This window comes from Cottoperca gobio, chromosome 13 (genome assembly GCF_900634415.1).
Source record: "Cottoperca gobio chromosome 13, fCotGob3.1, whole genome shotgun sequence".
Lineage (NCBI taxonomy): Eukaryota > Metazoa > Chordata > Actinopteri > Perciformes > Bovichtidae > Cottoperca > Cottoperca gobio.
The window spans coordinates 22,604,924-22,620,826 of NC_041367.1; the positions used below are offsets into that span (position 1 = coordinate 22,604,924).

The following is a 15,903-nucleotide window of genomic DNA, read 5'->3' on the forward strand; positions in this document are numbered from 1 at the left end:
TTGTCCCTGCCTGTTGCCGTAAGTCTTCCACTGCAGATGAGTGTCGTACACACAGTTATTTTCATATATAAAACATTATATTTAAAGCTCATTTGTTCAGTCTCTCGTGTTTATGATGTACATGTGTGTTTCTTGCCAGAAAGCAACATTGATTTTTTTTCCAGCTGTACTTAGCAATTATTTTGGTCCTTTTGATGGGATTGGTTATGCCATTAACATTTAATGATTGCATATTATTATACTGCTTGTTAATTAGTCACTGTAAGCATATATTCCTGTACCAGTGAAATCCCTGTCCCAGATCTCAAATAAATAAGAACAAATTTGAACATTCACGGAACTTGTAATCAAAACCAATATGATAAAGAACAGGGCTTCGGATTTAGAGGGTTCCTTGTCACTAAGTGCAGAGCAGTCCAAAACCAGGGGGTCAGGCACAAAATCAATTGTTTTGGCATCAATTGTGGTTCATTGTTATGGCCCAAATTTTAAATCATGCCACAGGAGACTACATTAGTCTTCACTACACTCTTTGTGCCCAAAGGCTGTGGTAAAAGTAGATTAATAATGTTTTGTTGAAGAGCCATTATTCTAGAGCATATTCATAGAGCATTAGAAGGAGGACTACTCATCAATGGCGACATCCTCTCTGTCCGGCTTCTGAAATTGAGCCTCTCACTTATGCTTTCCTGGTAGTTGTGCGCGTACCCGACTCGTTGCGTCACAGCTGTACTCCACCGCAGGAGTTTGTTAATGGTTTCTGCAGTGATGTTCTTGGATCGGCTCACCAGTATCGGTCCCACGATGAATCCCCGCTTTCTTAAACCTGCCGCTGCTTCATCAGTGCTGCTGTATGTGACTGTAGCTGAATCGAAGTGCACACACATCCGGGTCTTAAAGCGGATCCTCTTTTCCTTAAGTTCTAGTTTAATCGGAGTGTATTCCTTCCTCCTCTGCTGTACATTCTCGGCTTAATCATGGTAAAGAAAACACACTCCTGTCTTGACGTAGATGTTTTTCATCCAAGCAGCGTGGAGGATTTTCTCCTCAACACTAAACAGCAGCTGAGTGCTGTGATGCGCTGGCAGGTGGCTGTGGGGCCAGCGCTTAGTGTGCTCTTCAAAATCCCAAACTCTTCTCCTGACAGAGGCCTGTAATGTCCCCCAGTTTTGGCTGAATCAGGTTTCCCCCAAATAATAGCATGGAAGAGTCCTCTGTGAGATGCCGTAGATCCGTAAATTGTTGTGCTGGGAACGCCCTTCTTAGTCAGTGACTTTAACCCTCGAGGAACTTTTGGTTGTTGATTAGTTGGATGAGAGTGTCTTTGACTCCTGTGTCCCACTTGTCCCTGCCATATTCCTTTCTATTTCTCCCAGGTGTTTGGCGACCTCCTCTGTCTGGTCGGTGGTGGCTTTGAATTGCTGATTAATTTGGGTTGTTAGCTTGTCCAGTTGTGCTTTTAGATCCTCTAGATAACTGAGTCGGACAATTATTTTTTTCTTTTCTGATGTATGGTCCCGCATGCTTTTCGGTACCGCCTTCATCTACCACCTTACTTAGTCCAGTGGCCATTTTCACCTGTGCGGGTTTCGCTTACATTGCCAAAAAGAAGGCTTTTTGCATTTCTAGCTCCGTATTGACACAAGACAATACTCTCCATTTTTGTTTAGTTTTTTGTCCCCGCTTATCGTTCTTTTAGTTTAAGTCACTTCCACCGAGTTAGGACCTTGAAATACAGGGTTTTATTTCTGCCGATGGAAGAAATCATTTCTCAGGAATGCACGTCAGAAATTTACTTTGAATGTAATACTTTTGCAGTGGAGAGTTTCACATTGTCTGAATGCTTTTTCAGAGGCTTTTCATTTCTGCCAAGAATACAATTATGGGGATAACTTTGAGTACTGTAGGCCTATAAAATGTAGACTTGAGTAGTCTTATATTTTCTGTTTTCAGTATTCAAAACGGTCTCCAGTTGGAGTATCAGAGTTCTCTCTTTCAGCCAACCGAGGTTGTATTTGTTTAGCACTTCCACAGCATGTAATTGTCATTCGTATTTGTGGAGCTTGTAAAACCTTGCACCAGTCGGAAATGTGATGACGTCCCTTACTTGTAAATGAATTTATTTGCCTGCTTTTGAATTCCTCGTCCGGCTTCCATCTATGCTTTCCTCAGCCACATGAAATCTTGTGGTTTTGATGCCCTGGTTTAGTTCACATTCATATAAAGATGTGTGCATGTTCTCTCAGCCAGAGGGAAAGTACTCATGGAATAAGCGTAGCATTGATGTGGAAATTAAAATAACAGATGTCAACATGTTTCATCTAGGAGGAAGTACACAGACTAGATTGATGATAATGGCACAATAATAAGACATGCACCATCCATAATGGTCCTTAATGACCATTGTAAACAGCTGCATATCTAAAATTAAGACTTACACATGGTTGTAAAAGTCACATTAAACTTTGTGTTGTTTGGATTTTTTCCAAATCTGGTACAGTGCAGCGCAGTGGCCAAAAAAGCCAGGGTTTACTGTAGGGCCAATCCAAATGGAGATGGGTGTGCCTTCTGGTTAATTTACAGCATAGCAATTGATGAAATGGGATTAGAATAATTGACATTTGGAACACTTTCTGTACCAATACAAACCTTTTCAGCAACACTAGCAACGGGGCTCTAGGTATGGCAATGTCAATTTGTTTGTCTACCCCTTTTGGTCAGACTGAATGTCAACAAACATTACATTGCTGTACCCTTTGTACAGAAAGTTATATCTATATCTATACATATCCCCCATTGTTGGTTTTAATTGCCTCAACATCTATTAAATGGATATGCTTTAAAATGTGTAAAGACATGGTCCCCAGAAGATTAATTCTAATAACTTTGTTGATCGCCTGACTTTTCACATAGCGCCACCAGCAGGTCAAAGTTTTTACTTATCCAGTAAAATGTCGCCATGTCTACTCATTTAATTGACACCGCAGGTTTTTAAGATGCTCATAGTTCTCTGAGTGTGTATGCTAATCACTCAGGTGATCCCCTGACTTTTTACAAAGAGCCAAAATGAAGGGAAATGCCTCAGCAAATATTAGATGGATTTCCATTAGATTAGGTAAAAATATTCATGTTCCCCTCAGGATGAATTATAATAGCATCGGTGATCATCTAATTTTTCATCTGGTTAAAAAAATCTGGTTTGATTTGCTGAATCTTCAGCTGTACTTTGTTAAAGGCCCTGTCACACATATCCGTATGACAGAAACGTATGCTGGCGCATACGGAAATTCGTCAGAGTCCAAATACGTCTAACTTTTCATCGGATCGAAAAAGTGAACATATACAGATACGCATGTCTAACCTATTGATAGCGCATCACTTTCTAATACAAAATGTGTCAGACGAATGCATAAGATATACAAAAATATGGCATATGCAAAATATCGGCAACACGCTGGTTTATGTTGATATAAGGTAAGGTATAAGTAGTATTCGTTAAGATCTCACTGTGTTACGCTGGGGTGCGTTGATATAAGGTAAGGTATAAATAGTATTCATTAAGAGCTCACGGTGTTGCGTTACACATTTCTTCCATAAAACTATGCTAGTATTTGCATCTCTCCTCTCTCTCACTCTCTGTGCAACCCCGCTCCCACTCGCCCTTTGTGCACAAACCTGGCCCCCCTTGCTCTTTCCAGCTGGACCGCAGCAACGTGGGGGCCAGTCCTTTAAATGCAAATGTCTGTCACTGAGTGATGAAGTTGCTGAGTGGTGGAGTTAGACCTTTGGTAGATGTGAGTGATAGCTTTACAACATCGGCTGTTGATCTTTAAAAATGCACAACTGTGTTTACACTGGTAACGTCATCTCCGTGATCAATCAACTGATCCGTTTCCTCAATTCATACCCTGTTGTTGTTGTTTTTCTTCTGTAGGCCTATAAAATTTATATTTTCTTGTATATGTGTTTCAAACTAAGAAAAGCGCTTCTTCATGTTGAATCATATCATCCAATATCTCTAACCTTCCAGTTCCCCTAACCCACGTAGTATGCTGGTGAGAGAAGACCTTCCTCCTCCATCACCCTCACATTTCCTTAGCTCTGCCACCTCTGGAAATTACCCATTTGGTCATTGCCAACAATGTCACTTTACACATTAAACTGCCTCATTTAGCCAACCCCACACAGGATGAATATACAACATTAAAAGGCGTAATTTCATGTTCTACTGCTAAAGTCATATACATGCGGAAATGCCCATGTGGATTGACGTACATCGGTAAGACCACCAGATCTTAAAAAAAAAATTGGATCGCTGAACACTACAGTACTGTTAGAAACAATTTAACATCTAGTCCTGTGGCTGTAAACCTCTCCAAGATGAAACACAACACTACCACTCTCATATCTGTGAGAATTGAGGTAATAAAATCACGCAGAGGGGTAGACATAAACTGTATTCTCCTAAAACGTGAACCTTTCTGGACACACTTTATACACAAGGCCTTAATGAGGGCTTTGACATTAGGCCTTTTTTGTGATTTAATACTCTGTCATGTCTCTTTTATTTTTTAAAGATATATTGTTGGGTCTTATTCCCTTTATCATATAGTACACCCAAAGATAGACAGGAAAGGGGGAGAGAGAGGGGATGTAATGGGTTGGATTTGAGCTCAGTCGCTGCGGGAAGTACTCAGCCTTTGTACATGGGCCGTACACTCTACCAGGTGAGCTGCCGGTCACCCTATGTCAAGTCTCTCACAGTAAAACTGCCTTTTAGTTATTTTAGTAGGTTGTGTTCTTTATACTTATCTTTATTGTTGTTTTTTATTTTTTGACTTAACTGGTGTTTTTTTTTCCTATCACAAATCTATATATATATATATATATATATATATATAAAAATAGACAAAGGCATCTTCAATCGGTAGTATATGCGTAAATGACGTCTATTTAGCCTGATTCCTTTATGGAATACAAACCATAAGGGGTACATTATTTGTAAACAAATGCGCAAGGCAAGGTTTTATTTGTAGTTCCCTCCTCTCCTTTCCTCTGCTCTGTATCTGACTGTAGGTGTGTGTTTGTGTGTCGGGAGCGAAGCCCCGCCCTTCGCAAAACAGCGGAGGAGTGAATGTACAAAGCAACGCTGTAAACATTGAAACGTGCACATAAATTAGATAAATAACACAAGTGTTTAATTTATTTAATAGAAGAGCACCTGGTCAATGTGAAAAGTGAGTTGTGAATATATATATTTTTAAATCCAGAAAATAAATAAATAAATAAAACACCTTGAATTTCAGGGGGGGCGCGGGGTTGCCGAAACAATGGTAGGTGAAGCACTTTCATCAGATGAATCCCTATTTAGCAGGAGGTCTTTATGGAGTACTTAGCTATAAGGGTACATGTTTTGTATATACACTGATATTTTCCTTTGTATATCATAATCTTTATGTACCTTTTTGGAAATTTGTATATATGTAGTCTTGATATATTATTGGTGTATATGCTTAATATATGTATAATATTGTATTTATTACTACTATTTAAATGACTATTTGTAACATGTGTGGAATGTCACTTATATGCATTATGTGAGTAGTTATTGCCTGGTGTTGGAAACATTACACAGCATTAACATCCTTCTAACAGAGTTATTTTGTGAACATTGCCAGCCAGCCATCAGCATGTTAACATTGTCACTAAGAGGATGATAGCAAGCTGATGTAAGCATTTAGCTCAGAGCATTGCTATGCCTATGTACAGCCTCACAGCCGCTAGCGTGAATTAGTCTAGTGTCTTTAACAAAAGAAGGCAAATTTCTTTGGTTCATTCACATTTTTTCTTAACAATTAGCAGCTCTCCAATACCTTTGTCTTTAATATGTTTTAAAAATATTTTTTTAATGAATATTGCTCTTCTATTATGACATTGTATCTTGCAACAATAGTTTAACTCAATGGAAGTATAGTGTTTTTTCTTCTTCTCTCTAACCATGGACCATTTAGCTTTTTGTGTATTGTGTATCTGGTTGTGTATCCAATCCATTTATTCCTTAATTTCTAGAGTAGCCGCTTGTCCTATCAGAGGAAGTAAATGAGCCAAGCCTCCTTTCCACCAGCTCCCTCTTTTTGTAACCTTTCAGACCCAAGGGCCAGTTTGAGTAATAGTAATTGTCACATTGATCTAATAGGGCCATCATAATACGCCTGTTACTGAGCTGGGGAATGGTGCTCGGCGTCACCTTAACATGTGCAAGGACTGACATCCCGCCATGATCCATAATGATAATTGTGATTTAGCCTTGCTTTCAACCTACGCCCCAATGTCCCCGGCATCAGGAAATCTTATTACATCTGACCCTGTATTGCCTCCATTAGAACTGGGTCATTTTTTAAGATACTGCAAAAGCACAACAATTGAACTCTGTGCCATTTTGATTCTATAATAGTGGGTTATCATGGTCCCTTTGAATCAATTCCAGAGGCCCATTTTTCGGGATAGAGCTTTGAATTAGATTGATTGGACTCTGATAATGCGGAAATCGATGATATAGCCGTCTGAAAGTAAATTATCGTTGGCTGAAATTTTTGTATTTATCTTAATGTCTGTACTCCTGATTGATAATGGTAGCGGTGCTCGCAGCGTGAGGACCTTTTGAAATGTTGACGCAGATGCTAACCATGGGGAAAGAAAAATTAATCATGGATTGTTAAAAACTTTTTTCTGTGGCACATCTTTTATCTTCTTCAGTTAGCATTCACTGGGAATGGAGGAAGGAACACACTTCAGCTAACATCCAAGCAGTGACACACACACACACACACACACACACACACACACACACACACACACACACACACACACACACACACACACAGACACAGACACACACACAGAAAGAGTACACATGCGGTCATGGGACAGTGTTTTAATTCCTGGCCTTGGCTTTGCAATTTAAGGGCTCACTTGGTGCTGTTGCTGTCCAGCCGCTGGTTTAGGAGGCATACAATAACCACACTAGTGTGTATTTGTATTTATAAATGTTTGTCTGTGTGTACAAGTGTGTGTGCACATGTGACACATGCACTCCTAGCTAGCTATAGTAATCAAGAGGGTTGTTAGATATTGTTGCAGTTATTTCATCTTTTATCTCTGGGTGTGTGTTCCTGCCTTTGTTGGTATTAAGAAAAAAGTACTGCCTCTGGTGTTGACCAACTTGTGTGTATGTTTGCAGTGCTTGGTGATGCCTTCATCACTGGTTAATGGAGTACTAGTATCAGCTGCAGCTTGGAATCATGGTCCTGCATCAGCTCAGAGTAGCAGATTCTTTCACAGCTGCACGCACATTTAATTTATTCTCATTCTAAAAACACAGGATTGCACAACGAAATGCAATTGTAGTACATTTATGCTACACAAGAAAATAACTTGCAAACTTGTCTTATAGCGACAATCGGCATTTTTAGTGTAGACCAATATATTGTAAGTAGTAATCCTAAGTACATTTACTCAAGTACTGTACTTAATTACAAATGTCAGGTACTTGTAATGTACTTGAGTATTTCTATTCAAATGATTGTATTTATGGATTATCAGACAAAGAATTAAAAGTTACCAAGAGTGAAAACACTTATTTGCAAAATTGTTTCCCAGATGCTAAAAGACAAAGAGAACACAACAAAGTACAAGACATTCAACATAAAAATCCAAAAACAGGATCATAATTCACCACAAAAAATAATGGGCCACATGGCACCAGTGTAAAGAAAGAAACCTCTCCACAATATTCACTCGAGGGACTTTACACTGGCCCTGGTATTATATTTATGCTGAGTATTGACTATTGTTATCGGAGAAGACAAATATTGAGGTTCATACCCATTGATAATATTGTACATATGATGCAGCTTCTGTTATTCTACCATGTATTTTTCTGGCAGCAGTCCTTCCCTTCAAAATTCATTATTTGCCAACATTAGTTTTTAGGGATGCAGTTAATAAATGGCAAATAATATTAATTTACATCATCTGCATATTATGCCTAAATTTAGTTGTCAAACCACTGTTTCTGTAATTGAAATTACACTGCATCAATGATGACACGATAAGTTTCTTAACAGAAAAGTCAAAATGCCTTGTTCTGCAAAACAGGAACTTGATTTGCGGTCAGATTTAGATATCATTTTAGCTTTAATCGGTTCACAGGAGAGTGACTGTTTCAATATTATTCCTAAATATTAGACACTTGTCTGAAATATGATTTCGGCTCCATTTCAATGAATGTTCAACATATTTGTTCTTCCCAGCTTCTTAGTTCCAAACAGGATTGACTCGGTGTTACCCAATTGTATCGAAAGCTTGTTATCTATGAGCCACTCTCTTACACTTTCTAATTCATTACTAAGAGTGTTTCCAATCTCACCGACATCATTCACATATACCAGGCAAGCAGAATCACCAGCACACAGCATTTCACAGCTGCGGGCATATCATTTATATGCATAATAAATAAAAGAGGCCCAAGAATAAAACCTTGAGGCACCCCACATGTAACATTCTGGGGTTCTGATATAACTTTCTCAACATCACAGACTTGAGTTCTTTCTGTAAGGTAAGAAGTGAACCATTTTCCAGCAGCATGTCTAAAACTCATGCGGATGAATAATCAAACTGTACAAATACACAATGGAACACCATGGAAACGGGTGGAAGAAGTGAGCAGTAAAAGGAAGGGGAAGAAACCGTTCGAAAGACGGGCTGGTTACTCTATCACATGGGTCTTCAACAGGGGGTCCGTGACTCCTAGGGTCTCCTCAGTGTTACTGCAGGAATGCCGCCAAATTACAGTTTGTTCATCATTTGAAAGTTGTTGTTTTTTGCAACTCAATTTTATACACATTTAGTAGGGGGCCCTGCTGCGTTTCTCTTTCAGCTAAGATGTCCTTGGCCTGAAAAACATTGAAGACCCCTGCTATATCATCATGTCAATAAGAGCTTCCCCCATTGGAACACTTTAGTCTGACAAAAGCATTATGTCAAAAATGCTATTCAATGAGACTACTGCATTGGTGCTGTGGGGTGGGGGTGTCACAGCAGAGGTATCTGGCAAATACAAAATAAATAGATTGTTATGCAAACAGTTTCTGAGTTTCATGTCGTCATGAGGGGTGAGACACGATAACTTGTACAATTGCATTCATGGTGTTGAACCTGGTTGTTCATCCAAAAGTTTTCCTTTGGTTCATTACCAGTGTGTGCAGGTGTTGAGAGTTTTAAATGGTAGATGGAGATCTCTTTCCAACATGTATAAAAAAAAAGGAGCAACAGTGTGTGGCTTTAAATAATGCGTTAACACTAAATTGGACTTTTTTTGAGTTGGTATATGATATCACTTAAGTACACTATAAATTGATTGTGGTCCCAAATAGTGTTCATTGCAATGACAGATCTTTCACAATTAAAAGAATATTATTAAATCTTTCCCCCCAATTACAAGGCATCGCATTCACTCTGATCTAAAAACAGACAGATTTCTATAAAAATAAAAATAAAATAATCTGGTAGTGACGGGAGTTCTTTTTAATTCTGCGACCTCACCAGAGATGGTAGAAATTCATTATACATAACACCGTTGACACTGTAATGTAATTTTCATTTGGAGGTGTACTGTAGAAAGACAGCAGGTATGTGCCAGTTATCTTCCATCACAAGTGTCTGCATCCTGTCCTGAAGCCCAAAGTTTTGTCATTAGTGACTTGAGGACTGAATAAATTATTCAGAGACTAACTAAATGCATTTGTTTTTTGTTTTCAGGACAAGCCCTCCCTACTGTTGCGTTGACCTGTATTCTCTACGGACAGGGGAAATGGTCAAATCAATTCAGTTCAAGACACCCATCTATGATCTCAACTGCAACAAACAGTATGTGTGATCGTAAAAAACAAATCCTCAATACCACCATATATATTTTCATGTTTGTTTTCATTGTATTAATGAACTATTTTCTCCTATTTCAAGTATTCTTGTTGTGAGCCTACAAGAGAAGATTGCAGCATTTGACAGCTGCACCTTCACTAAGAAGTTCTTTGTAACAAGTAAGACGTTTTTTTAAGACTTAAAGAGTGGTTTTATATTGAACTATATAGTATTCTCTCTGCAAACCTCAGTTCAGGAGCACCTTAGTTAGATAGTGATGAGATAGTTTATGTTCCAGTATGATATATGTTGAGGGGCTGCTTCTTTTGTGTTGATGAACCTATTTTCAGTGGCTTTTAAGATAAATAAATATATATATATTTTAGGGGTATTTAACCTCTATTTTTCTTACCTGCTATTTAGTTCCTGGCAGGAAAAGGAAGAATGATTTTATTAAGTTGCAGAGGAAAATCAATTGTTATTCAGTATTTTATGTAGATGTCATCACATGTGAAATATTATTTTATTGCCAATGGAAATGTATGTTTATCTAATGTTTGGCCAAACCCCAGTGTTCTGTACTGTATGCAGTAGCGAAAACAAACAACCCAATCAATACTAACATTGCCCAACATGATCAGTGACCAGGCCACCAAGGTTTGCTTCAGTGTGGTTCTCTCAAGCTTCACATTGTGACTAAACTGCTTTTTATCAAAACATGATGTGAGGCCCTCCATTGAAACTCGACACAGGGAAACAGTTTACAACACAGCTCTTGCATCCTCCTGGATGGACCTGCCATGTCTGCTCAAGGAGACCATATTACAAGGCCATTGCCGTCCACTTAAGTCATTGACTGTAGTAAACTGACCTTACTGGCTGGCTTTAATGTGTCTCCTTTTTGTCTGCCTGCCTTCCCTATCAGTGTCTGTGCCACAGGAAACCAAACATGCTCAATAGTTATTAATCGTTTCTGAATGCAGGGGCCTCCTCTTCATAATGTTATTTGGTCTGTTTGACCTGTAAAAGCAGTAAACGAAAGGTACTGTGATGTGTGTAGCTACGCTTTGGACGGGCCATTCTTCTGCTGTATGTCCGTTTCTTCTCCAGGGATGTGATTGTGACATGTCATGTTTGTATGAGCACATCAGGCTTGTTCCATGTTTATGTTCTTGCTTATCAGTCAAGTGGCGTGTGCTGTGAGCTGGGACTTTCTTTCGTTGCCGGTCAACTCGATTCCACAGCCTTGTCTAGCTTTTCTGAGTGAACCTCACGATAATCATGGTTTGATACCTGTGGCATCTACTTATATATTAGTGCCATGTCAAACAATAATAACTGTTCTCATTTCTCTAAAGCAGACTAATTGTTGGGACCACTCTGATTGTTCAGCTTTTCAGTTCCAAACGAAAACTTAATACAGATGTTATACCTTCAAGTGATGGGACTTTTTGAGCTATATTTCTTTTTGGGCAATTAATACAGACGGAGAAGTGTGGTCATAGATTGTAAAAGGTGTATTCTGATGGATACAACATCAGAATAACCCTGTGCGTTTGTATTGGTCGACCATGCACAAAACTCATTCTTGAATTCATTGTACTGACTTCAATAGAATTGAATGGGATTCTGCCTCCTCTGGCCCGTTGATGGAGGCTTGACGCTGACGTGGTTCTGTTGCAGGCAGGATCTTTTGCCCCTGCTGGGAGAATGACAACAAATTGTGAGTCATGTTGGGTGGGGCCGGACACACCACTGTCGTCCACTGCACCACCTGACTGTCCGGTCCGGCTCCGGCAGCAGATGATTGGAAAGGGAACAAACTAAACCCTACTGGGGCAGGGCTGTAATCGACACATTGTGCTCTTGCTAGGTATCCAGGGCCGAGAATCATTTCACACTGTCTCTTTTTAGCAATTTAAGTTTTCTCCCTAAATTGAATCACTTTGTACATGTATATCATCATGTATGAATTCTCCTAAATCAAAGTGTAATGCAGTTTACAGTTGAATAATCTAAGAGCTACAGGTTATAGTATTCCTTGATTAATGGCCTTTATTCTCCATTTTTCACATCACAGCTTCCTGCTTTCACAACACTTTGAAACTCACACAGGTGTATGGTATGATTGGCTAATAAGATCTCATGAAGCTGTACAATTTCTAAGACTGGCTCTGGGGTTTGTTGGTTGATAAAGATAATCCTTCCCCTTTCCATCTCTTACATTTGAAGCTAGATGATCTGAGACCTTTAAGCTTCTCAGCTAATTTAATTTCTGATTTTCTTTATCTGAATCGTAAAATTGAACAACACTGCCTTGGGCCAAATACATCTATTGTAATATACAGACATGTACACCACCGTTTGACCTGCAGATCAACGGAACTGCTTGCAAGGCTGTGTTTGTGCCAACAGATCAGTTTGTACAACTTGTACAGTTTTGACTTTGTGAGCTTGTCTCTCTCTGTCTGCAGTGACATATGGCATGGTGAAACACTTTGTTTGATCAGGAAAGTGCCAGGCCTGTACAGTGGGGGAAACATAACATATAATGTAGGGCCTTGATGTTCAGATTACGGTATGAGAAAAAATACTTAGACTTTTGATATTATGAGAGGTTCTTGTTGAAATTGTAGCAGCAGCAGCTACAAGTAGAAGTGTTTGTAAACTTTTAGTACATTTTAAGAATGGAAAGTTAGAATATGGAATATCAGATTATGACAGCTGTTGCCACGGCTATTGCCAAGGTCTTTCAGGATTCAGCCTTTAAAAGCCTGAACCCTGCTTTCTTTTCCTTTGATTCCACCCATCATGTCTGTTTCCTCTCCCTGCTTAGCCCCCTGCTCTCCATCCAGGATGTGAAACACATGTTATCTCACCGCCTGGGCTCCCCTCAGCCTTGAAGAGGCACAGAAGGCTTCTCTTGCGTTTCTAGCAGCCCTTGTGGCTTACCTCAACGCACCGAACCCTTCCCCAACACAGCACACTAAATTGCTGTCTCCACCTCATCTGCTCCCCGAGCACTAAATTATTATCAGCGAGCCATTTTCCCCACACCTCCACGCACTTACATGAGCTCAATGTGTTTGTGTCTGTGAGTGTGTTTGTGAAAAGGGCCTGTGTTTTCGAACACAGCGGGTGTGATCAACACTTTGTTGCCAGTATGTTTACGCACACTGTCTGTATCTGCTTGCATTTAAAGATATTTATGACAAAATCAATCATTTCTCCAGTCTGTTTACAAGCACATGTTTGCCTGTTTTTGGTTGATTCTGTCTTGCAGCAGAAGTGATAGACGTCCCTGCAGTTGTAGCTCAGTTATTTTGTCTTCGTCATAGCAATCTACATTCCTGTTCACTTCCACATCTGTTTGAGTGGGGAGCGAAAAATACATTCTTATAACGTCTAAGACATTTATCTGTTAGTGAAGGCACAGCTTTGTTTGTCATTTAGGATTATTGGTTGCTATTTTTCATTCTGCTGACAGCAGTGTGTGTGTGTGTGTGTGTGTGTGTGTGTGTGTGTGTGTGTGTGTGTGTGTGTGTGTGTGTGTGTCCACAGGGATCATTGTGTTAGTCTATCAGCAGAGGAGCCATCCTCAATTTATTGGGTACCACAGTCTCCATTAGGTCATACTGTTCACACACACACAAGCCTACAGACACGTCACCCTCATTAGACTCCCATTTATCTTCCCAAACAAGAGACTCCCCACAAACACATGGTTTAAGATAGTTACACACGGTCTGAACGCTTATGAAAATCTTTGAATATGTTCTTGTTTTTACTTGAAAACATTTTCTAATGTGGTTATTTTCAAAAACAATATTTTATATTGTAATTATCAATGGTGTCCCTGTTAGAACGACCATCTTTTTGTCTTTTCAGGCTGCTATCCCTGCCCCGGCCCCAGCATAAATCCAATAGCTCTGGGAAGCCGCTGGCTAGCCTACGCTGAGAACAAGGTAGTCTACACACACTCACACTCACACACACACCACACACACACACACACACACACACACACACACACACTCTCACCCACACACTGCAGGAGTGCCTTATCAGAAAAGTAACATATTTTCAATCCAAAAAAATGCATTTTATCTGCAGCTTTAATCTGTCTGGATAAACAATTCATTCCAAGAAGAGTCCATGAGAGATGATAACATTTTGAAAATCAACAGATGCAAAGGAGTCCTGAGCTCTTCCATGTAATGGGATTGTTACATACTTACAAAAACTAGAAGGTTCTGTTGCGCACTCTGCAATACATTGAATGCATAATAGTGTTTTGGTGCTGGCCCACTCGAGTAATTGACAGATGGGGCCACTGTTTGTGTGACTGTCCAAGGATTTCCAGAAATGACAAATCTAGTTTTTTGAACAGTAAGATTAATACTGGGATGGAGCCATTTAAGTGATATTGTATTTGAAATGAAATCATTGCAGATTGGCTGTTTGGTTGTGTAATGTTTCTTTCAAAGCCAAAACCAATTTCCTCTAAAGAGTGAAGATGGGAGGCTTTTGGATGTCTGAAATCTGAGTAAATTTCAAACATTTTTCTTTTCATACATCTTCTGTAGACTTACACTATACATCTTGTATTTATCTGTATCTATATTTATCTGTGTCTTTGGGTTTTTGCAGTTGATCAGATGTCACCAGTCTCGCGGAGGCGCTTGTGGTGATAATACACAGTCCTACACAGCTACAGTGATCAATGCTGCCAAAGTAAGTGACAATAAATACATTTACCTGTTTTCTTAAACTGCTACATTGCAATTTATTAATTGTATCACAACTGTACACCAGTCTACACAGTAACATTTCTTTATATTATTTTACTTTAACTTCTGCACTGTTTTATGTTCATGTCTTAGATTCATTTTTTTTGCTTTATTTCATATTGTATGAACATTGTCACTGTCACCATCTACCTTCAAAAAGGTTTTTTTACTGGATATCAAAGCAAATACAAATGTGTTGAGATTGAATGCGGAACAGTCCTAAATATGGCACAAACTTGTAAATCTACAGTTTGAAACTTAAATAAACTTGCATTACATTGGCTTTCTATCTTCATTGAAATATATCTTTAAGTCTCCCTACAGAAGAACTGACACTTAACTAGTTTGCTTTGATCTTAAAAGTTTGAAATGAGTTAATGTGTTCAGACTGTGGCTATAATCTGTCATAATCTGTCAGGTCCTTTGGTCTGTCTTAAAAGCCTTTGCTCAGATAAAACGGCACATAATACAGTATTTCAGCATATGTATGTAAATGTGCTGAGATTGGATCCACCTGGTCCGCCTGGCTGACTGGGGCTGAGCTTATGAGACACTTCATCAACCTGCCTATCTGTTTCTCCCAGTGGAATCTGTTTCTCTCTTGTTTCACTCATCTCCACATGAGAGTGACTCTAATGCCTAACTTCCACTGCATGGTTCGGCTCGACTCTTTTGGTCCCAGGCCCTTTTCTCTATTTAATTTTCCATTATGGATAGTACTGCCTTAGTATAGGCGGGATTCTCAGCTGATGGCCCTTGTGACGCCACATTCGCTAAATCCTTTCATTGGAAACCAATCTGAGAAAAGTCTGCACTTATATGGGTTAATGGCAGGTTGCCATTTTTCAAAAATCTGGGACGAGTGACTTGCGCTAGTGACAGTAGCTTGGCTATTTAACCTTTGCTATGCTAGGGATGATTCTCTATGGCCAATCACTCATTCACTCATCATTCATTTGATTTGATTTGATTTGATCACTGCTCTACAGTGTGTTAGGGTCCATAACCTTTGTTAATATAAAACTAAAAAAGAGCAAGTCATGCAGTGGAAATTCAGCATAATATAGTATGTACATAATATGGCTCACTAACTGCCAACAGCCCCCTTTGATACCAGGTGAAATTCATTCCGGGTCTGATTTAGCTGCTTGCAAATACATACTAACTAGCCAACCCCTCATATTTTTCCATT

At 39.3% G+C, this 15,903-nt stretch overlaps 1 protein-coding gene across 5 annotated transcripts in view; it reads left to right on the plus strand.

Annotated features, from left to right (window-relative positions):
- The window catches only part of bcas3 (BCAS3 microtubule associated cell migration factor), a 343,002-nt gene that overhangs the window by 33,421 nt on the left and 293,678 nt on the right, over positions 1–15,903 (plus strand). For all 5 annotated transcript variants that reach the window (XM_029445842.1, XM_029445838.1, XM_029445839.1 and 2 more), the window contains exons 8-11: positions 9,820–9,927; positions 10,024–10,100; positions 13,810–13,886; positions 14,572–14,655. In XM_029445842.1, coding sequence (XP_029301702.1) covers positions 9,820–9,927; positions 10,024–10,100; positions 13,810–13,886; positions 14,572–14,655 — 346 coding nt within the window. The remainder of the gene's footprint in view (positions 1–9,819; positions 9,928–10,023; positions 10,101–13,809; positions 13,887–14,571; positions 14,656–15,903) is intronic.